This window comes from Crinia signifera, chromosome 5, assembly GCF_055691185.1.
Source record: "Crinia signifera chromosome 5, ASM5569118v1, whole genome shotgun sequence".
Taxonomy (NCBI): domain Eukaryota; kingdom Metazoa; phylum Chordata; class Amphibia; order Anura; family Myobatrachidae; genus Crinia; species Crinia signifera.
The window spans coordinates 29,038,335-29,060,674 of NC_139221.1; the positions used below are offsets into that span (position 1 = coordinate 29,038,335).

A 22,340-nucleotide genomic window follows, 5' to 3' on the forward strand; every position below is an offset into this window, starting at 1 on the left:
TCCCGCCACCCCCCTGTGTGAGCGCCATGGCAACCATGCAAGTCACCGCAGTCGCCCATGCAGCAGCCCGGCACAGGCACATACTGTATGTGCATGTGCAGAAAGAAAGCACCGGTCCCCTGTGCGAACATACCGGGGACTGAAGCAACTAGAATCAGGCCCTATGTCTGTATTGCCATTCCGTGCTTTGTTGCTATATATGTGTTACTATATTTTATTAGATTATTGTATTACAGTACATTGTATGTTTTGCTACAGTATTCGAGTTTTAATTACGTTAAAAATACACCTAAAAAGATGTAAACCAAATTGACTCCATCTTGAACAAGTTAAAGTTGCAATATCTTCTTACACCACTAGATGGCGATGATGCATATGTTTCACGTGGTAATTGTGCAAGTTCCAAAGAGTGTGTTCCCTAAAAGTTTACATTTTAGGGGGGTATAATTAGCAACAAGCAGCAATAACTTTTATTTTATCTTTTGCTGTTACTGCACCAATAAAACTGGCCAAATTGTGGGGGTTATTCAGACCTGATCGCTGAGCTGCTAATTTGCAGAGCCCCGCGATCAAGTAACCGCCAGCCAGCTACAGTGAAATCCTGCCCTGCGCGCAATTGATGTGCGAGGCTTGCAAAAATATCACAGCGCTGTGATCAGCAGCAAATTCATTTGCAAGATGCTCAATGTCTAATGATTTCTGCAGTGTGTGCAGGCCGGCGGCGATAGAAGCAGGGTGATCCGGGCCAGAGCTGACATCACACGACTTCCCTTCACATGCCTGAGCACGCCTGTATTTTTCTTGACACTCCCAGAAAACGTCCGGTTACCACCCCCAAATTCCGGCTTCCTTTCATACATCTTGCGTATGGCCAGCGATAAAAAAAGCTAGCTACTTTGTATTACTACTGTATGCTGTGACAAGGAATCACATACATTTGATAAGATGAAGTCTTGGTCTTTATATTGTAGCAGGTAATTAGCATAAGCAAGGAAGGTTACAGCATTTTAGCATAGAGGTGTCACAACACAGTACAAACTCTTCACAATGCTCCAGTGCTACAGTTTCCCACACCCTGGCCTATCACTTGGGCAGCTATTCAGGAGCAATGACCTCCTGCCCTGGAAACACTTTTATTAGGAAGCCACAGGTGCTGCTAATCATCCCAACCTTGATCAGATCAGTTTTCGTGCTGCTGCTGCTGCTCCTTTAAAACCTGGACTGGATCTTCCGCATTACTTTCATGTGTAAAGATGTTGTCCCTGCCACACTACCTACATTTGTAATTAAGTTTATATATGATTCTGTAGAATAGATATATAGATATATCAGCCAGCCTCCAGCCTCCAGGGGTTGCGAGAGTGCTGGGGACCAGCAGTGGGTGGCAGAGGGCTCTGACAGAACGGTGTGCACACGCCCCCTTCCATCGGTTGTTGCGAGGCGGTGAATGCCGATTATATCGCCAGGAGCAGCTCAATTGGTAGATAGATATATTTTTGTACTGTCATTGTAATACAAAATATTATAAAATAATATGACATTGTATATGCTATACTCCATGATTCCGCTGCCTAAACTCTGCCCTATTACTTTCTGTATCCCTATCTGACTTTGTAATTTGCAGTACATTATAGCAACATTTGCCTTGTAACCTTTCTAAACGATAACACCTGTTGATTAAGTGCAGTGCCATATGCTTTCTGCAAAGATTCTAAATGCCGACATCCAAAATACCTTCGCCCTTTCTGATTAGTCTGTTCAACAAGCAGATCCTAATTCCCATCACGGTACGTGTGCGCCAGCATCCTTCATTCTCAGCACAGCTCCCCAGACATTCACCTAATGGGCAAAGTCATTAAAGATTCTCGCGCAGTGTCCATAATAGATGTTTATCAAACGACCATAGCAGGTTTTTTTTTTTTTCTGCTGTCCGCTTATAAAGATGTGCTCCAACAGGACACCTTTCAGGTTAGAGATGCGAGATAATCTGTTGTACTAAACTGTCTGTACAGTGATTGAGGGATTCAGCCTTGCACCACAGGCTTATTACATACTAGAACCACAGAATATTGGGACGACTGTAAATCAAACCAGAGTTAAATTACACCTGCAGAATTTGTCATTGCTGTACGGATAAACCATTTCAAGGCCAACACGCAGCTGATTCCAGTTTCTACTTTATTCTGTAAACAGCAACCGCTTTGTAAATAGCACATTATAATAACTGTATCTATCTTCACTATATCATTTTATCTCTATACGCTATATTTCAATAATTCTCAGGAGGGTAAACAAATATGGCTGCCAGAGGGTCACTGTTCACAGATTTGATGACTGAGGGGTGTTACTCAGTCGCTGGGCCATTCGCAGCGGGGAGGGAGGGATGGGGCGGAGATGGTGTTGGGCCATGGGAATACCCAGTTGTTTGGGCATCCCCATGACAATGCTGGGCATTCCCAATGCTTCCCATGTGTGCGACTATTTGCTGCCATCCCCCGCCCCGGCAGTCTTGGGTGTGTGCACCCGGCGAACAAACCTTTCAACGTGACTGCAAACACCCAGTGTATGCCCGTGTGAAGAAATGCGGCTGCACATACACCAAACATTGGTCCCTGCAGCGGCGTAACTATAGCACCGCAGCCCCCGCCGGGGGGCGCTGTGCATGTGGGGGCGCCGGGGGCTGCGGTGCTATAGTTACACCCCCCCCCCCCCAATCCCCCGCAGACTTACCTATCTCGCTGGTCCCAGCGGCTTCGTCTTCTGCTGAGGACCACCACAAAATGGCCGCCCCCATATAGCACACAGTTCTCTGAAACTGTCTGCTGTATGGGGGCGGCCATTTTGTGGTGGTCCTCAGCAGAAGAAGAACGGAGCCGCCGGGACCAGCGCGATAGGTAAGGCTGCAGGGGATTGGGGGGGGGTTTGCATGGGCGGCGGGGCGGCGGGGGATTGGGGGTGCTTGGCGGGGTGGCGGCAGAGGGGGGGCGCTCCCCCCCTAACGGCAGGGGGGCGCCCAAAACTTAGTTACGCCACTGGGTCCCTGTGCAAATGAACGCTGACTGCAATCGGACCAGAATAAGGTCCAAAGTCTCTAGACCCAGTGAGGTTGGAAGTAAGTCTTTAGATCCAGTTAGGTTTCAAATGAGTCCCTAGACCCAGTGAGGTTGGGAATGAGACTCTATCCCCAGTGAGGTTTGGAATGAGTCCCTAACCCCAGTGAGGTTGGGAATCAGTCTCTAGCCCCAGTGAGCTTGGGAATGAGACTCTTTGCCAGTGAGGTTTGGAAGGAGTCTCTAGCCCTAGTAAGATTAGGAATATGTTTCTAGATCTAGTAAAGGTGGGAATGAGTCTTTCTATCCTTAGTGAGGTTCGGAAAAAGTCTCTAGCCCCAGTGATAAATGGGACTCTATCCCCAGTGAGGTTTGGAATGAGTCTCTAGCCAAGTGAGGTTTGAAATGAGTCTATAGCCCTAGTAAGGGTGGGAATGAGTCTCTAGCCCCAGTGAGGTTGGGAATGAGTCTTTACCCCAAGTGTGGTTGGTAATGAGTCTCTAGCCCCTTCAGTTTGGGAATAACTTTCTATTACCAGAAGTTTTAGAATACGTCTCTAGCTCAAGTAAGGGTGGGAATGAGTCTCTAGCCCAGGGGTAGGCAAGTAATTTTTAACGGAGTCCGAATAGTTCTAATTATTTTGATCGAGGTCCACAAATCAGATATTAGATTTTGTGTTTTTTGGACCTCGATCAAAATTATTAGAAATACTCGGACTGCACAAACAATGCTCGACAGTTCTCAACAGCAGCCCCCACCACCGAGGGAGCACAGTGCGCACTCTTCCTGGAGGTCAGAGCCTCCGGCAATGTCCGCCGCAGCAGCACTCACAAAGCCATGGGAGGAAGCGCCTGCAGTTACCTCCTCAGTGCTGACTGCTGCAGTCCTGGCTCCACAAAGCAGCTACGGGCAGGTCAGCAGGATGGGGCCAGATGGAGGAGATCTGTGTCCGCATCCCCCGCCATTCTGGTAATTTGAGGTCCGGAGATCTGGCTTCTGCGGTCCGGAGATGGACCACGGTCCGCCAGTTGCCGGTCCCTGCTCTAGCCCCTTCAGTTTGGGAATAAGTCTCTGTTACCAGAAGTTTTGGAATATTTGGAATACGTCTCTAGCTCAAGTAAGGGTGGGAATGAGTCTCTAGCCCCAGTGAGATTTGTCTTTGGAGCTTCAGACACTCTTAGGAATTTCAAAAAATTTTTGATCACATTTTCCCTTACGTTTTCTAATTCACATAAAGGCTTTTGTTGTACAGTGAGCTGATCATTACCTACAGCATTTTGCTCAACAAAAATGTAATACAGTCAGTTACCGCTGTTTTGACAAGATGTGAAACTAGTGTTTCAGCTAAAGATTATAGTGCTTCTCCCCTGTGGTCCTCTTCCCTGAAGCATGGAAAAGGCATAAGAGGTCACATTATCAGATAGAGGGAAATACGTTTGCTTGCCCTGGATGGACCAATACACGCTGGTAAGATGATCACAATCTTCGACATGTTCCACTTGGTCATTTGCACTTGGGCAATCCTACCACACTCCACACGCAAGTGAAGTTGCTAATGTCTCTAGAGCAGGGGTGGCCAAACCTGTCCTTAAGATCTACCAACAGTTCATGTATATTAGGCAACCTGTGGATCTATAGTAGGAATGAATGCAGGATATATGAAAATGTGACAGTAATGACAACATATGTGCACCAGCTAGGTGACCTGGGAAATGTGGACCATTGGTAGATCTCATGGACCAGTTTGGACATCCCTGCTCTAGAGTAACCTCAATAACTTTGTATGTGCCACATGTTTCTAAGGGCCTTATTCTGGTCGATGCGTAATTTTTCCGAATTCTTTCGGATGGTGTTTTTTAGCCGTCTGCTCATGCGTAGGCAACGCAATGCGCATGTGCCACGCATGGTCTCCGTACTCATTCTCACTAATACTGTACAGAAATGTGCACCGCATTCACTCTGGAAATATGGGCGTAATATGGGCGTCATTCAGAACTACACAAGGGCGTAGTTTCAAAGTGGGCTAAGCTGGGCGTAAATATGGGCGTACACGAGGGAGTGCACTAACTCTGGTAGGTGTGCATTCGGACAGAACACCGACTGCAAACGAACCAACAGCCAGGAAATATGCGGTCTTCATAAGCAAGTATTACTTTGCGGACACCACTCGGTCATGCGCTAGGCATTCGGATCACCCAATTAGTACGGCCGCACCTGAACCACTGTCAGCTGAACACAATACAATCCACTCCTCTACTCATTACTCATTAATTACACTCTTTTCATTGCTTCAATTTGAACCATTGCAGCCTAAATGGTACAAAACACACAAATATATGCTGAAAGCACGGCAGCATTTTTTAGACACATTTACACTGCAAGCAATGGACAGAACTTGGTATCACTAATACCCGCTTCCCGTCACAGCTTCCCGTCCTTTCTGACGCTGTAAGACTGTGCAGAATTTGTGTGTGGCCACCGCACACGCATGGTTTGGATGTAGTCCGTAAACACACCCTCTTCTTAAAGAGTGAGTCCGTCCGAATGCGGAGGACCTGTGGGCGTTTCTTCTTACGATGTCCGCACAGCGTGGCGTGCGGTCCGCTCAGAAAGATTTCGGAACGGACCGTACCAACCAGAATAACCTCCTAAGTCCCAAGATTCTTTATTCAAAATCATCTTGAAAGACATTAGCCCCTGTTTTCATTTCAATACTTCCTTCACCTCTGATACCGATCCCGTTATCACTAGTAGCCTATCCGTAATTTATACTTTTTATAATAATATTACAATTTGGCCGATGCCAGCTCGGGTTATTCTCATTTTTGGATTGTGGAAAGATGTCCATTATTATATTATTAGTTATTGCTATATAAGCTTTGGAAAATGATTGGGAGCAAACATGCATTAGCTCCTGAGGATTGTGTAATGGCTGCCAATGCCGGTGGTAACTGACTGTCCCTTTAACCATTGATTCATCTGGTTTGTTTGTACTAATGACAGTAGTACTTAAATGTGGGAATATGTGTAAAAAATGGATCTGGAACGGACCACCAGATCAGACAGGATCTATTCAGCAAACTCTATGCTCGAGCTTGTAGTGTCTCGGACAGGGGGGTGCTTGCCTGTGGATGTGTCCCATCCAGTTAACCTACAAGTAACATCTATCACCAGGGAGATGAGGACAGAGAGATGACAACCTCCCTGTATGGACTGGGGGTGGGACATCCCCCAGGAAGTCAGCACCCTGAGTGGACAGCTCTGGAATGGCAGAAATTGATGAATAGAGTTCCGGGGTCCCTTCCTGTTCCGGGCTTTACCTAGTCCCCTTAAACGTCTATCCTTTAGATCAAATGCTGACTGTTATTGGTGCCTCTGCCTTTATGTCACATAAACTGTCTCCAGGCAGGAGAGCAATATAGGCTTATGGTTTTCCGGTGGTCCTTTTGCGGATAAAGGAAGGAGGGCTCTCTTCAGTCTAAATGTATCTAATGAAGGCTAGATGGAGTTATGTTGCAACTATTCAAGTTACAAGTACATTAGCTGATGTATCGCTTATTAGAAGTACTGCTTATGTTTCAATCCCTGACTTACCATAAAAGCCATGTTGATAAATGATATGTAGCATAACAAGGTCACATCAATACTTCCTGTCATTAAAAAATGATCAGCTGATATAGTAATTCTCCTCTTGGACAACAAATCAAAATGAATGAACAAGTTTCAGCTGCTGCTCAACTGGGCTGCGGCTGTACATAATATTCACTGGTACAATGCTAAATTCCATACTAAGCCACAGAGTCTGAGAATAGGGATGAATGATGAGCCGGGCCAGAGTCTGCTGGATCAGATGGGGGCCACTTCAGGGAAACAGGCAGGGAGCGGGCAGTCAGCTGCAGGGCTTCTGACAGAATGGGGCGCTGGAGTGTCTCGTGTGCACACACCCCATTTTGTCAAAATCTTGCAGCTGGTGGGGGACGGCGTGGCCTCATCTGTACAGATGGAGTGCCTCTAGTTCTTGCCCGGGGAGCGCTCCATCTGACTGGGACGCGTGTGCGTCTCACACGCACGCGCGTCCCAGTTTCCGGACGGCGCCGCTGCGGGTCCCTGGCCGTCTCCACTTCAGGGAGACGGGCAGGGATAGGGGGGTGGCGGGTGGCGCTGGAGAAGGCAGCGGGGCAGCGCGCGAGCCCCCGGCGAGAGCCGGCCGCTGGCGGTGGCTGTCGATAGAATTTCCAACCCCTGCAAGAAAGAGGCCAGCTCCATCTGTATGTACAATTAAAGTGCTCAGTTTGAAACCTAATCCCTCAGGAGGGGGTGGGCTCCACGACAGTGGGTCTGGCTCACAGGGGCAACCCCTTTGCCCCTGTGGGCCAGAGTACAGTAAGTCTAAGCTTGGCCACCAACATGAGTGACAGATGACAGATACAGTAGCACTTAATAGGTTTCTGAAGATCCATAATAGAACTTCATGTAGTAGAAAAGTACAGTATCAAACTTATTAGATGGCCAATGCTAAAATTTTGCATGCAAATGGGCCAAAAGTAAAAAAAAATTACATTGATTTTTTAAACAAACAATTCGATGTGCAATTCTAAATTAACAATTCATCAGAAGTGGGGAACTTAATCTTTAGAATGGTACCTCATTTATTGAGTTAAGTATAAAGTAAGAAAAAGTGATCGTCATTTCTGCACTGGCCACCCAGAGGCGTAACTCTCCTCCTCTTCGAGTTTGAATAAGTTAATTGAAAACCGTCGATATCGCTTCCTTGGCTGACTCCCCCTCATAACATTAGTTTTGCAAGAGCCACACCCTGTATTAGAACTCATGACCTGTTTAACATCAGACAGACTTACTGATTGAGCTATTTGTGGGGCACCAATATTTATCTTGCCTCTGGGCAACTGGGAAAAACTTACGCCACTGTGGCCACCTATTAGGCTTTACTTATTTTTCTTTATATTTTAGACATACCTCAGGAGGAGTCATTCCCTTCTTATTATAGAAAAGGGGTCTCTGGGTGACCTGTCTGCAGAGACAGGGAAGGATGCATCAGGGCCTGTGTATAGAGGCCTCTGCTGCAATCCCCACTGCTCGCTACACCTGAGGTCTGGAAGGTAAGCAGCTTCTCTTTGCATTGCCTTTGTATGCCCCAACTGGTAGTCCCCAGCCTCGGCTTTGCAAACAGGGATGTGGCACGGGTGTCCAGTTCTCCAGCTTGTACTGAGGTCTGCATGCTCGCATCCTGCTGCAGCTGCATGGAGCTCTGGGGCTCTGCTGTCGGAAGGGACGTGGTGTCAGAGGCCAGCTGGGGCTGGGTGTCACATGCGCGCCTCCTGCAGCGAGGCTGAGCTGGCTCTGTTTTAGGTGTCAGGTGTAGGAGGGCAGAGTCTGATAGCAGCACTGGTGTTAATGTACCAGTGCTGCTAGACTTATTAGTGTGTGGAATCCCCATGTTTTTCATACAGTGGTGGTGGGGACAGACACTGCACAGCAGTCTGGTAGCAGCACTGGCAGTTTATGTTAAATGTTTTTTAAGTTAAAGTGAAGCCTTCAAAATGATAGTATAACTTCTTCCATTGTTATCAGTAAATTATGCTAAAGATTGTGAAATCTAAAACTTTTTTTTAATGTTATTATGGTTCTATTGTTTCCTCCTGTTATGACAATGCAGGGGGAGAGGCATAATTCCTGAGAGAGGTATGTGGTACCCCAACACAGTATTTTAACTTTGATTTGTAAACAAAAAATAAAATTTGCAATTGTAAATTTACAAGGGGCGAAGGGAAGAACAACAAGGTGAGAAGGGGAGAACGTAATCTCTCAAATGGGACCTTATTTATCGATTTTGGTTAAGTATGAACGGAGAAGAAGGGATCGTCACAAAAAATCACCTTCTAGAAAACGATATATATATATATATATATATATATGATAGTACAAAAAGACATACAGATCTGCTGCTATTGCTTATAACAAGGCATACTATACATCGCAAGAAAGGCCAACTGTGATTAACTCTTATGTAGTGTACACATGGTTCATATGTATATTCTATATAGTCAAAATGGAATAGAAAGTGACCCTGAATTGTGTTGTGTGTACACTACGTTAGGGTCAAACCAGATTTAGGGGTAGATTTATTAATGCTTGGAGGCAGATAAAGCATGCTTCTTACTTTGTAAGTCCCAAAAGTGGGAAAATGGGTAGACACACATGAGGGGGGCCTGATCCTCAATTATAGGGGTCATGGCCGAGTGCTGCAACCCCCAATTGTGTCCTTTTGAGAGGCATAGCAGATGGGTAGCCTCTGGCTCCCTCTCCGCACTTATCCCCCACCATGGGAGGGACATCAGGACAGTCTGCAATGGACAGTTGGGAGGTATGCATAAAGACCCAACCAATCACCTCCTAACTGGTATTTTACAGGCTGTGTTTGCAAGCAAAAAAGTAATCATATAGGGTACATGTAAAACCAAGACTATTATGACATCTTAAGTGAGACTGAAAAGTAAGTGAAAGTAAGTGAAAAGTAAGTGAAGCCAGTATAGCTTATGTATATAGCGTACATAGTTTATATCCATATTTTTGTGCACTTGAGAACAGAAACAGAAGGGTGAATTTACTAAGATAGGAGTGCTTTTGAAAATGGGGTGTTGTCCATAGCAACAATCAGATTCTATCTATTATCTTCTAGAAGGATCAATATAAATAAGAAGTAGAATCTGAGTGGTTGCTATGGTAAGTAGAATCTGAGTGGTTGCTTTAATAGAACCCTATGCGCACATTATTGTGCTTTTATAGAACACTATGCGCACAGGTGCCTTAATAGAACCCTATGCGCACATTATTAACCAGCATTGGTTAATAATGAGGATATTTTACATTTCCAAGGACTTTTTTAGGAACCTGATGCATTATGTATAATAATGTAAAATGACAAGAAATATATCTGACATAACATAAATCTGACACAACATAAATCTCAGCAAAAGTCCCAAAGTACGACACAACCGTAAAAGCAAAGCAATGCTATCATAGGGTATTATACAGTAATTTGCCAAATACAGTATCACGGCTGATGGAAGAACATAAATACTTAATCGCAAACCCACAGATTACATACAGTATGACAGTGCTGAACAGGACAAAGCCTACAGACAGACTGTGTAGCCTGTATAGGAGCTCATGACTGCAGGAAAGTTTTGTGCTCTAGCAAAATGATGAAGTATGGAACATTAAAGCCATTAAGCCTTCATAAGTTTTAGGGGAGATGTATCAAGAGAGAGAAAGAGAGAGAGAGGGTAAATGAATAAAGATTGGAGTGCTATGGAAGATGGGATGGTACTCTTTACCTAGAACGGCGCCCGCGATCAGAATCGCGGGCGTCGGGGGTAAAAAATCGCGGTCATCGCGGGCATCGCGGGTAAATCGCGGGTACATCAAAATCGGGTACCCGCGATTACCGCGATTTTCCCATAGGGAACAATGTTAAAAAGCCTGATTGGCCGCGATTTTACTTTAAAATGCCTCAATGCCCGCGATTTTCACATAGGAATCAATGTTAAATGGGCTACAGAGCCCAAATAGCCCCAATTAACCCTTAAATGTCACCCCAATTTTTGTACGCCACCCCACGATCCACGCCAACCCGAAGCGTGGCGAGCGCAGCGAGCCTTTTCATGCCCTACTATCCACGTCGGCGTGGAGTTGAGAATAGAATAGTGTGGCGAGCGCAGCGAGCCACCGAGCCCGAAGCGTGGCGAGCGCAGCGAGCCCCGCGAGGGGACGCGGATACCTTCACAGGTAAACGCGTCCCTTCGCGGGCTTCACAGGTGTCCGCGTCGCCACGGACACCTGTGAAGTCCGCGAGGGGACGCGTATAACTGTGAAGGTATCCGCGTCCCCTCGCGGGGCTCGCTGCGCTCGCCACGCTTCGGGCTCGGTGGCTCGCTGCGCTCGCCACACTATTCTATTCTCAACTCCACGCCGACGTGGATAGTAGGGCATGAAAAGGTCGGAGGACGCGTACCGCCGCCCCTCGCGGGCTCGCTGCCCTCGCCACGCTTCGGGTTGGCGTGGATCGTGGGGTGGCGTACAAAAATTGGGGTGACATTTAAGGGTTAATTGGGGCTATTTGGGCTCTGTAGCCCATTTAACATTGATTCCTATGGTAAAATCGCGGGCATTGAGGCATTGAATGCAAAATCGCGGTCAATTATGCTTTTTAACATTGTTCCCTATGGGAAAATCGGGTGATCGCGGGCATCGCGTCGCGGCCGTTTATGTACTGCCCGCGATGTCGCGATCACCGCGATGGGCGCCGTTCTAGGTAAAGAGTACCGATGGGATGTTTCCCATAGCAACCAATTCGATGCTATCTATTATATTCTAGTACAGGGATGGGAAACCTTTGGCCCTCCAGCTGTTGTGGAACTACACATCCCAGCATGCCTTGTTACAGTTTTGCTATGTGGCCATGCTACAACTGTTGCAGGGCATGCTAGGATGTGTAGTTCAACAACAGCTGGAGGGCCGAAGGTTCCCCATCCCTGTTCTACAAGGTGTTAAATAAATAATAATAAGAATCTGATTGGCTGTTATCGTCTTCAATAGTACTCCCATCTTAGTAAATTTACCCTAGGCAGAGGGAGAGATAAAGTACCAGCCAATCAGCTTCTAACTGCCATGTTATAGGCTGCGCTTGAAAATGAAGCTGATCGGTTGGAACTTTATCTCTCTCTCCCCTTTATCTATCTACAATAATTGATACATCTCCGCCTAAGAAACTTTATTTTGATCACATTTGCTTATTGAAATATGTGGATTGTCTTACCGATAGTGTAGCCTCTTTTTAATTCTCCTCTCCTTGGGTAGCGTTTCTGAGTATTCGCAGTGTTGTGCTCTTCTTCAGACTGGGACTTGGCAACATTGGGGGGTTTACTTGTTTGTGGTGGCGGTGGATCTGCCAGGGGATCATACGTCGGTGACGCTATGTCTACCGACTGGGACTTTCGCTTTAACCTGTAAAAGGGAAACAAAAGTTTGTAATAATTTTCTATGTACAATTTACAATATTGCTTTCATGTACAATCAATTTTGAATTATTCTTAATTACTATTTACAAAATGTTTTGTAACACAAAATTTCAGATAATATAGAGATATGTCTTCAAAAGGTCTGCCCACTGTTCTGAGCGTCCTGATAACACACTGCTAGGAACAGAATCTTGCCCTAAATGTTGGCTGCAATTTTTTATATCGGACAGGATGTATGGAGACACAATACTGATGCTGGCATCCCGTCTACTGCTGGAGACCAGCGCCGGAATGCCGTCTTCTCGATTGTAAGTATGCAGGGAGTGGTAGAGTTAGGCGGGGGGTGGAATTAGTTTTTTGGACACTTATAGTGGTCATAGGGCTAGTCTGCAGGTCGGGAATAGGGTTAAGCTGGAGGGTTCAGGTTAGTCACTTAGAAAGGACGGTTAGGGTTAGGTTGTGGAACACAGGGGTTTAGGTGGTGGGTGTGAGGGTTAGCCACTAGCGGGAAGGATTAGAGTTAGAAGGATGATGGGAGAGTTATGGTTAGGCTGTGGGGATGGAAGGGTGGGGGGGCAGGGGGTTTGGTAAGAATACTCTGTGAGCCTCTAGCCATGCCCCAAGCCCCTCTGGCTGCGGGGACAGACGCTGTGTGCATGCGCACAGCATCTATTTACCGTTGACCAGCAACTAACAAGGGTGATGCCTAAATGCCACCCCCCTGCCACGGGACACTGCCGGCCGTGGGAGGGACGTGGGAACGTCCCTGAAAACTGTGACGTTCCCGCGGTAATTGGGGCGGTTGGGAGGTATGGTTTGAGGGAGGTGGGCCCCAAACAGGTATCTTGCCTAGGGCCCCATGAGGTCTAAATCCGCCTCCAGATATGCAGTGTAAACACTCCCATCATCATCATAAATGTATAAAAAACACTGTAGTGCCCACAGTCCACAACATGCCGTACAGAAACGCGGTTCTTCTATGCCACAGAGCACCATGTAGTGATGTAGCTATGTGTGGAGGCTGAAAGTTAAACAGATCGAAAGTGTTTCTCCTCTGTATGGTACACATCCATTTGCAGCCCTGCCCATGGTCTCATACGGTGCGGGCTTGAGGGGGGGTTTCGTTGTCATGGTATTAACCTGCTTGCTGGGCTCCAAACACATGCAGCCCAGCGAGGCAAGTCTGAATCAGGCTGTTAGTAACGGCACTCATTGTATCCACCTACATTGAAAGTATTCCCTCGCAGCCCAGTGGGAAACTTGCATTCTCATGGTACAAAAGCTGCCGTACAAGTGTGCAGTCAATATTGCATTGAACGGGATTGCAGTTCGAGACGTGAGGTGCTAAGGACAGAGTTTTTCAAAACTAATTATAGAACACCAGATTGTAAAAATAAAATAAAAAACCCTATATAAATATATGTGAAACATTAAAGTTCACAGAAAAGTTTGAAGTACATGGGAAGTCAGCCTTAATGTGCTGCCGTATTCCTGTTGTGTCTCCCCAGTAGTTATGTAATGGGGGAGGAGGGGCGAGGTCTCCTGTTTCCAAGCAGCTGAAAGGCAGCATCTGGCCGCTCACAAAATGTACAGTATTAATTTGGCCGGTTGTCTTGGGAAATTTGATTAATCTGATTACATTCTGCCGCTGTAGGATGATAATTGAGCATGACTAAAATATGCGCAACGTACCTGTGTTACCAGGTTAACCTCAGTGATTAGGCTACTTAAGGCAAACACGTATGTGCACGACAAGCGCATGACAGATTCCGGGTGGTTTTGATATGCAAATCGGATGTTATCCTCATCAAATTCCAAAACTAAAGCAGAAATTATGCAGAATTTAAATATGGACTCTAATTGTAAAGCCCAAATGTAGCCCAGATGTGATAGACGCGGCTAATGAGTAGAGACAGGATTATATGCAATATAAAAAGCTTGAAATATGCATGCAAATATGCATGAAAAATACTTAAAATATGCATGAAAAGTGTTAAAATATGCTACATTAAATAATAAAAAAAGTCATTTTTAACTTATTTATTTAAAAATCAGCATCCTATTAGTTGCAAATAAACCTCAAAAATAGGCCCACAGCATCTGCAGATGTCTAGTGCTATACACAGGACTTTTTTTCTTCCAGGCTGCTACAGCAGACTGCGGTGTCCTAGGCTCTTCTGTTATCAACGACACGGACCCTCATCTCCAGCGCAGATGGATCAAATGTCAGCATAGCATGTGAAAGCGGCGCAGTGGAAGGCTTTCTCCCTGCGCCGCATACTCACTGTGACCCGGAGTTTCCTCCGCGCCGCGTGATATCACAATCCTTCCGCCCACCTCCTCTGCTGCAGAACTCTCTCTCTTGGCGCAAAGTCCCAGGCCAGGGGCAGGCAAAGGTTCAGGAGCTTTGTGGCATAACCCCCCCCCCCCCCAACTGACTTTTATTAAAATAGATTGGCAGCCTAGAGCAATGTCCCCAACACTGCGCACATATTGGCCCGGCCTGCACACTCTACCACTACCTGGCCAGCAGGAGGGCAAATCAGTGCTGTGATTTGTGGGTGGAAAGGTGGTGGGTCCTAAAATATGCACCATGACTAGATTTTAGGTAAAATATGCAATAACAAGTGAGAATGGGCAAAATATGCGAATGCATATGCAAATATGCAAATGCATATAATCCTGTCTCTACTAATGAGTAATGAGACATTTGGGATACAGCAGAAGGTTTTACAAACTGACATCTGAAACTGTACAAACTGCTGCCAACGGTCTGCATCAGAGGCGTAATAGGAAATGAGAGGGCTTATGTGCAGGCTATGTGTGTCCCCACTACCCCCTTTTACAGCATAAACATCCACACAACACCAAGTGACAAAACTAGACATTTTGCACCCTCTCTACCCAATAGGACCTTTAGCATCTGTCTCCTGCAAGGGGGCTGCCATTTTTGGAAGGACATTTTCAGCAGATTCCATATGGTCAGCCAGACCCATTGAAATCTACAGAGACCATGTGCCCCCACAGAACCGGCTCCCCTAAGCCACCGCTTGGGCCGCAGTGCCATTGTTACACCACTGACAACACCCCCTACCCAATCAATATTATCATTAACCCCATCTTCTCATCAGTAACAGTAACTCACACTAGTAAGCTAACACATCTACTGTTGATTCATTAACAGATGGATGTAGAGGTGTATCTCTGGGAGGCAATGGAGTCATCTGCCACCGGGCTCGAGCTCCCAAGGAGGACCTCTCCTCCCCTGCAAGTTTGAATCAGTTCATTGGAACACAGTTCATTGGTGACAGACTTGGGAGTGGCCTGCCGATCCCTTATGATACTAATGATATCTGGCAAAGCATAATTATGTAATTGTTTATTGTAGATAAATATAGAAATATTTAGCTACAGTAGGCAAAAATTAAGGTAAGCTACACAATAATGCAATTAACAATGAAGTCTCCCCTCAGAAAACAACATTTCTTGAAACTCTGAAAACTATATAAAAATCGAATTCTGCGATAAAGAAATAAATATGTAACGTCTTCATTTCGCTGTTATGAATAATATCTGCAGAATCAAGTCAGACTTCCCTCAGTAACATAGTTTATGATTCCTTTTTTTTACTTGCTCCAGCCCATTTCTCACTGTGACCGGTAATATCAACCAGAGTGGTTTCAAAGTTGGAGAGAGTATACGACCGCATTATTCAAAATGGCAGCTGCCTGGAAAGACATAGAGGTCCCGGACAGCAAGATTTATGCTGCTCTGTGCCTGTTATGTGAATAACTTATATCTTGTTTACCTGTGATAAATAAATGTAAGAGGGCATATTTTACTTTCCTTTCATCTTTTATACCAGGAACTTATTGACACCCATCTGAAAGGTGCATTGCTTTTCAGATTTATTTACTAACAATGTAAAATATTTGGGTTGTACAAAAGAAAATCATATATCTCTTAGTTATTTTTGGAAATGACTTTCTAATATGGGGGCAGATGTATTAAGCCTGATAAACTGGAGATAAAGTGGAGATAAAGTGAAAGGAGATAAAGCACCAGCCAATCAACTACCAACTGTCATATTCAAACCCAGTTCATTGGCTGGTGGGAGTGTCTGAAAAAAAGCAGCCATTTTAGGGGAGGGCATGTAACTTCTGTAAAGGGCCAGATAAGCTTGTTTTCATCACAGCTTCCGAGTGTGTCTCTGGCTACTGCCTGCAATGAGTTGTGCCCAGGGGGGAAATCATTTGATGGTTAGCCAATAAGGGCTTTTGGACAATAAGCTTGGGCACTGGGGGTCTGTGGCGGCTATTGTTACGCTGCCGCCTGCCCGGACCTGCCTTAACCTGCCGCATCTGTGGCCAGGAGTCGGGACTTGCAGATCTACTAATCTCAGTCCCGGCGCTCCTCCTGGCTGCTTATGAAAAAAGTCCCTCACAAAATGGCCGCCCCCTTACAGCAGACAATTTTTGAGGTTGCTAGAGAAGGCTGCGGAAAAACTAGTCGTTATGCCATTGCACAATGTGCACATGAAATCGCAAGGTGGGATTTCACTATAGCAGTGTACTTGATCGCTGCCCACTGTAAATTTGTGCGATCAGGTCTGCATTACCCCCATAGAGATGCCAGGCTGCCACCTGAACTGCACAGGAATTCATTTTAAACACATACGAAGACACACAACAGAACTTGACCTCAGAAAAAGCCGCAACCACTACATCGTGACACTATGTATAAAGATACAGACTCCATCTTACACAGATGTACAAATCATACTTCCCTATTCTCCGGAAGTTGCGGTAGACTCACGATTTTTGTGGTAGTCCCATGCACCCCCTTGAGTGGGTGCTTCTCCCACATGCTGCCTGCTTCCATAATATGAAGAAAACTGCTTGAACCGTGGGTTTGAGCACAGGGGGGTGAAGCTTAAAAACTCAAATTAAATTTATTTAGCTCCGCTCCTTCACCAAAAACTCACGAATCACAGAATTTTAACACCGTGGGGGTGGGGCTTAGTGATGTCACAGCCCAACCCCTCATAGTGCCGTGATTTTTCCCCTCTTTGGGCTTTCTCTTTCAGGAGTAGGTAAGTATTGTACAAATGTCGGTATACTGTACAGTCACTGGATCGACAGTCAAAATGCTGACATACTTTGGGTCAACCACTGAAAGACAATAGGCCTTAGGTTGACACATGAAAAGTGTCAACATGGCTTAGATCAACAGGGTCATAACGTTGACACAAGCATTCGGCCTGCACACACACCTAAGTTTGCTCTGAGGTAATCTTAGATGTACGTGGGCATTCTGAAGGAATTGGGAGGGCAGCTGACATACGGTGATGTCAGCTGCCCGCCCCTGGCACCAACGCCACCGGTCAATTTCCATGGGAACGCCCAGCATTTTCATGGGAACGCCCATGAGACTCTGGGCGTTCCCATGGCCAGGTGCCCTGGCCCGCCTCCCCAGGAACCCCTCCCCACCCCCCGCTCGCAATGGCTGCACGCACTTTGCGTCTGCACATGCGCAGAAATGCAAACATTGGCCCGTGCAAATGAAGGGGCTGGTACGAACGGACCTGAATAATGTCCTAAGTACCCTGCCGCAGGTGCCTCCATTATTCTTACGGTACTGACCAATACTGAATACCATTCTTCTTCCCACACTTTCCATGATTCCTCTATTTTCTCAACTGCTAATGAACGTGGCCAAGTATTTCACTGGCAAATTCTGTTCACTTGTCAAATGCCTTTTGCTATCAGATTAATGATTTGCGATTTGCAGGGTGTTATACGTCTAGACAGAGGATGCGTGGGAAGGCTGCTCTGCCAGCGCAAATAAGGATTTATGATTACAATTTTATTTCTCCAGGAGCCGTTTTGATGTTTGTGATAACTTGCATGTTACAAATAGAAATTCGGATCTCATTCAGCAAACAGCAACTGCTTGCCGAGGAATGCTGGTGGCCGCCCAACACTTGCCAAAGCTGCCTACAGTAGCATGAGAAGGTCCACCCTGCGCAACTATAACATCGATTAGTGCCAACCTCCATCTCAGCAGCCTGGCTGCAAAGACAAGGGCACCGCCAATATCCTTCCATTCGCAGCAGCTGTGTTTAATGGCAAGAAGACGTAACAAAAATGCTCCGGACCACTCGATCAAAATGCTGCGTGGCCCCTCCCCTCCCTAAGCCCGCTGCTGTCAATTAAAGTTTGCAGCCATTGTGCAAGCGCAGAAGTCCGAAAAAAGTCCATTTGCAATTTTTGGACTTTTGTGCCTGAAGCTGAATAATTTCCCTCTCTGTTGAACTTGTCAGAGGGAAAAAATGCTTGTTGAGCATGCTCGCACTGGCAGTTGATGGACACCAATAAGATTAAGTTCGAGAGCTGATGCTTTTAGGAAGTCTTCAGTTTCTCCTCTATTGTTTAACCAAACCAACCAAATTTTACTTTAAGTCAATGGTAACATGCATCCCTTAAGCATTTGAGTGCCAACATCTCTGTAAGAGATGCGCAAAATACCCGCTAAAAATGCAGGCGTCGCTCACATTTGTTATATAAATTCAAATTAAAAAATGTTGTGTAAAAAAAGACTATATTTCCTATATAAGGTAATCATTACAGGTCATTATGATGAATACAAAAGAAGCAGCGCTGAACGTATACAAATCAATGAAAATATTTAATGACAATTAGACATATTAAAATACATATATACTAAAAACAAGAAATAAGTCGATAATGGGCCCAATTTTTATAGTCACCAAATTTAGTATAATTGGACCTGCACTGATCCTGGTTGGTAAATAGGATGGAGTCCTTATTAGCCACTTTATGGTATTCTTATGATGTTTGAATGGACTCAACCGATGGCACAGGTTGAATTAGCCAGCTCGGGAGTCCTCCCTGCTGCGAGTGGTCAGGTGTCCGTATTGAAACGGGCAAGGGACTTCCAAGAGTGGATGAGATCCGATCAGGCGAATTCGCAGGTGAAGCAAGACCTTTGGTGTGGAAAAAATATTTCTTAAGCCAAATTGGGTCCAGAAGGCAGGCACCAACGCGTTTCGCAGTACTACTGACTGCTTTTATATATAAGGTATATTATGCGCATGCGCAGGTCCCCTTTGCGAATTACTTGCATAGTCACTGAGCCATTCGCAAGGATTGGGGAGGCCTGGGGTGGACAGCGGCGGGGACTGCGGTCGCCCATGGGAACGCCCAGAGTTTTATGGGCGTTCCCATGAAAATGCTGCCTGTTCCCATGGGTACGCCAGCGGGTGGAAACTGACTTATTTGCGGGCACCAGGACTAAGACAGGGTGGGTGGCTGACGTCCTGTGGCCACTGACCACTGACTTTTATTTGCGAAGACGACCATCAAATGATTTCTCCTTCTGCGGAGACATGCGAGGGGGGGTGTTTTCAGTACATATCCCGTTGCTTGTTAACGGGGGGTATCATCATTGACTAGGGCTAGAAACCAGCCCCATGTGAAGACAGTGTCCCATGCAGGTAGCAGTGGCATAACTATACTCCCGCAGCCCCCACGGTGGCGGGGAGGCGCTAAGAAGTTTGGGGTGCCAGGGGGGGGGGTCTGCGGGACTATAGTTACCACCCCCCCCAGAAAAGTTAACACCCTCCTTACCCCGTTACCGAATGCAGATGTGTCGGGTCCCCGGCTCTCCCAACTACAGCTGCTAATAAGTGACACTCGGAAAATGGCTGCTCCCATACAGTAGACAGTTTTTAAGGTTGCTAGAGGAGGCCGCCGCCTCCCTCTAACATCCTCAAAAACTGTCTGCATTATGGGGGCAGCCATTTTTCGAGTGTCACTTTTTATTAGGAGCCGGGGACCCGACAGAGTGTTAACTTATGGGGGGGGGGGGGGGGTGCCCAATATTCCCGGCGTGGGCGCTTTAAATGTAGTTACGCCACTGGCAGGTAGGTATCAGTGTGCATGAGGAGGTAAAAGGTCATGAACTTTCAAGAATAAGGTCGGGGAGCTTGTCAGGCTCAATGTACCGCTTCACTGTTCCTATCTGAAGATAAGGTACCCAGCCATCCTTTGGTTCTCTGTGCCAGTAAGTCAAAACTCCATGACACACATGGAATCCTGCACCTCCCTCTCTAACATTTTCAACCAAAGCTTGTCACTCATGTTGAATTTGATTGGGTATGGCAATCTTGTACATAGACCAATGATTGAGCATCTTGACCAACCAATACTGCACCATGTGTTCAATTAAATATGGAACCACCGAGAGAGACGCTGGTGGCCTAACCTTGGTTTATTGGCTTAGTATACTATCTGCGTATATTTTGCCATCGTTATAGATACTTTTGCATGAACTTTAGCTAGTCAATTCTTTATGGGGAAATACAGTATGTACTGTATGTTTATTTTTCTCTTTTATGAATGTCACAGGCCCCATCTTCGTGCAGATTCCATCTTCCGTGGACTTAGAAACGATAAGATGCCGAATTATTCAGATAACACGGTTAATGTGCTTTTATCCATAATGCATTACAGATGTGAACTTTCAAAGTTACGCTGCAGTGAAATGTCAGTCTGCTACATTCCTCATAGCATAATGCTCATCCTCACAGCACAACACTCTCCGTGAACCCCGATTCACAGACGTGGCATATAAATCACTCAGCGAGATACCAGTAAGACGTATAACCTCTGTTCTGCAACACTAGCATAAGGTCACATCAGAAGTGTATACTTATTATATACTGTCATCATAGAATAAAGGTTCCCTCTGCACACACCATAACATGAGGATATAACGTTTGTGTATTACAGTAAGAGTAGGGCTCATTTTGTAAAGCCTTGGTAAATGTTAAATATCTGCTTCTACATCCAATGTATGGAATAAATCATATGTTGTCTCTGCAAATATTTGCTGGATGGTAAAATCTGTTGGAATATTCTGATGTCTCCATTACCCATCACCAGAGAAACAGCATTATCTATGGTTAGAACAGTGATTTTCACCTTTTTTCAACTCACGGCACACCGTACAAAATTTTAAAATAGCAAAGGCCATAGGCAAACACAGGAGGGGGGGGGGGGGGGGTGTTCTGGTTGTCCGCAACCCCCCCTTCTACTGGCAAGTGCTATGAAATGATGACAACAATAGCACTGGTATATAATATGATCTATAGAGCTGCCACCACATCATGCATCAGTATAGCCCTCAAACAACACAATGGACCAGAGAGCAGCTGCCAGGAGGAAGAGACAGGAGCCTTACCATGAAGTGAGAGATTGTGAGCTTAGAAAATGCAGTACTGGTTCTATTATGTTTGTGTATTTATTTATTATATGATTATCCTTTTCCAGTACCATCTGTACTGTTAAATAGTAATACTGTATTCCATACAGTATCCAGTGTATAAAAAGACCAATTTTCAGGGTTGGTACAGCTTCCCCAGTTCTCCAGTTCTTATTACAATGCGCTGCAGAGTGGAAGATTTTGGATGTGGAAACCCCTCTCTAAAAATCCTGCATTTATTACTGAAGGCACATCATCAGCCAACCAATGATAATTAGTGTATGACAAGAGGAGGAGGGGTCAGCAGCCAGATCTGGACCCACTGACATCAGAGAGGGGCAGTCTCATTTTGCACAGGACTTTAGACCAGCTCTGGTGGCACATGTGAGAACAGCTGAACTGGTGTAGATATCCCTAGCTCTGTTGGCACATGTAAGAACAGTTTAAGGCTCAGTAGTGTGCCAAGTGGGCGCAATGACTTAAAGGGGCTGAGCGGGGGGGGGGGGGGGGGGGTTTGGGTTTTTTTCGGCAGTTCCACATAATTGCATCACAGTAGGCCAATATTATTTATACATATAAGATGAAAATAAGCAATAATTATCTAAACAGCAGGGTTCATCGTCTGGTGCAACCTCCAGACGCGTCTGATGGAAACCAACACTGGTAACCTATATGTACAGCACTGGTCATTTGTACAAACAACGGTATGAAATGATTTACTGTACCTGTGTTGTCTGGAGGCATCCAACCATTATTCATCACTGGTATGATGAGACAGGCTGAGATCTAGTGTAAGTTATTACTAATCTCCCTCTCTCCTGGCGCGGGCGATCACAGTACAGAAGAAAATGACACAATTGAGCTGTTTAAGAAGTAAAGGCCTCAGGGTAAAAACGTATTACAGTGCTCTAACGCTTCAAGAAAGATGTATAATTCCAACCCCAAGGTACATTTCTCTGGCAAG

General features: G+C 45.7%; 1 protein-coding gene across 2 annotated transcripts in view; it reads right to left on the reverse strand.

The window, feature by feature from the left end:
- OXR1 (oxidation resistance 1) overlaps window positions 1–22,340 on the reverse strand; it is a 402,412-nt gene that overhangs the window by 195,999 nt on the left and 184,073 nt on the right. For both annotated transcript variants that reach the window (XM_083186876.1, XM_083186874.1), the window contains exon 3: window positions 11,890–12,077. In XM_083186876.1, the coding sequence (XP_083043002.1) occupies window positions 11,890–12,077 (188 nt within the window). The remainder of the gene's footprint in view (window positions 1–11,889; window positions 12,078–22,340) is intronic.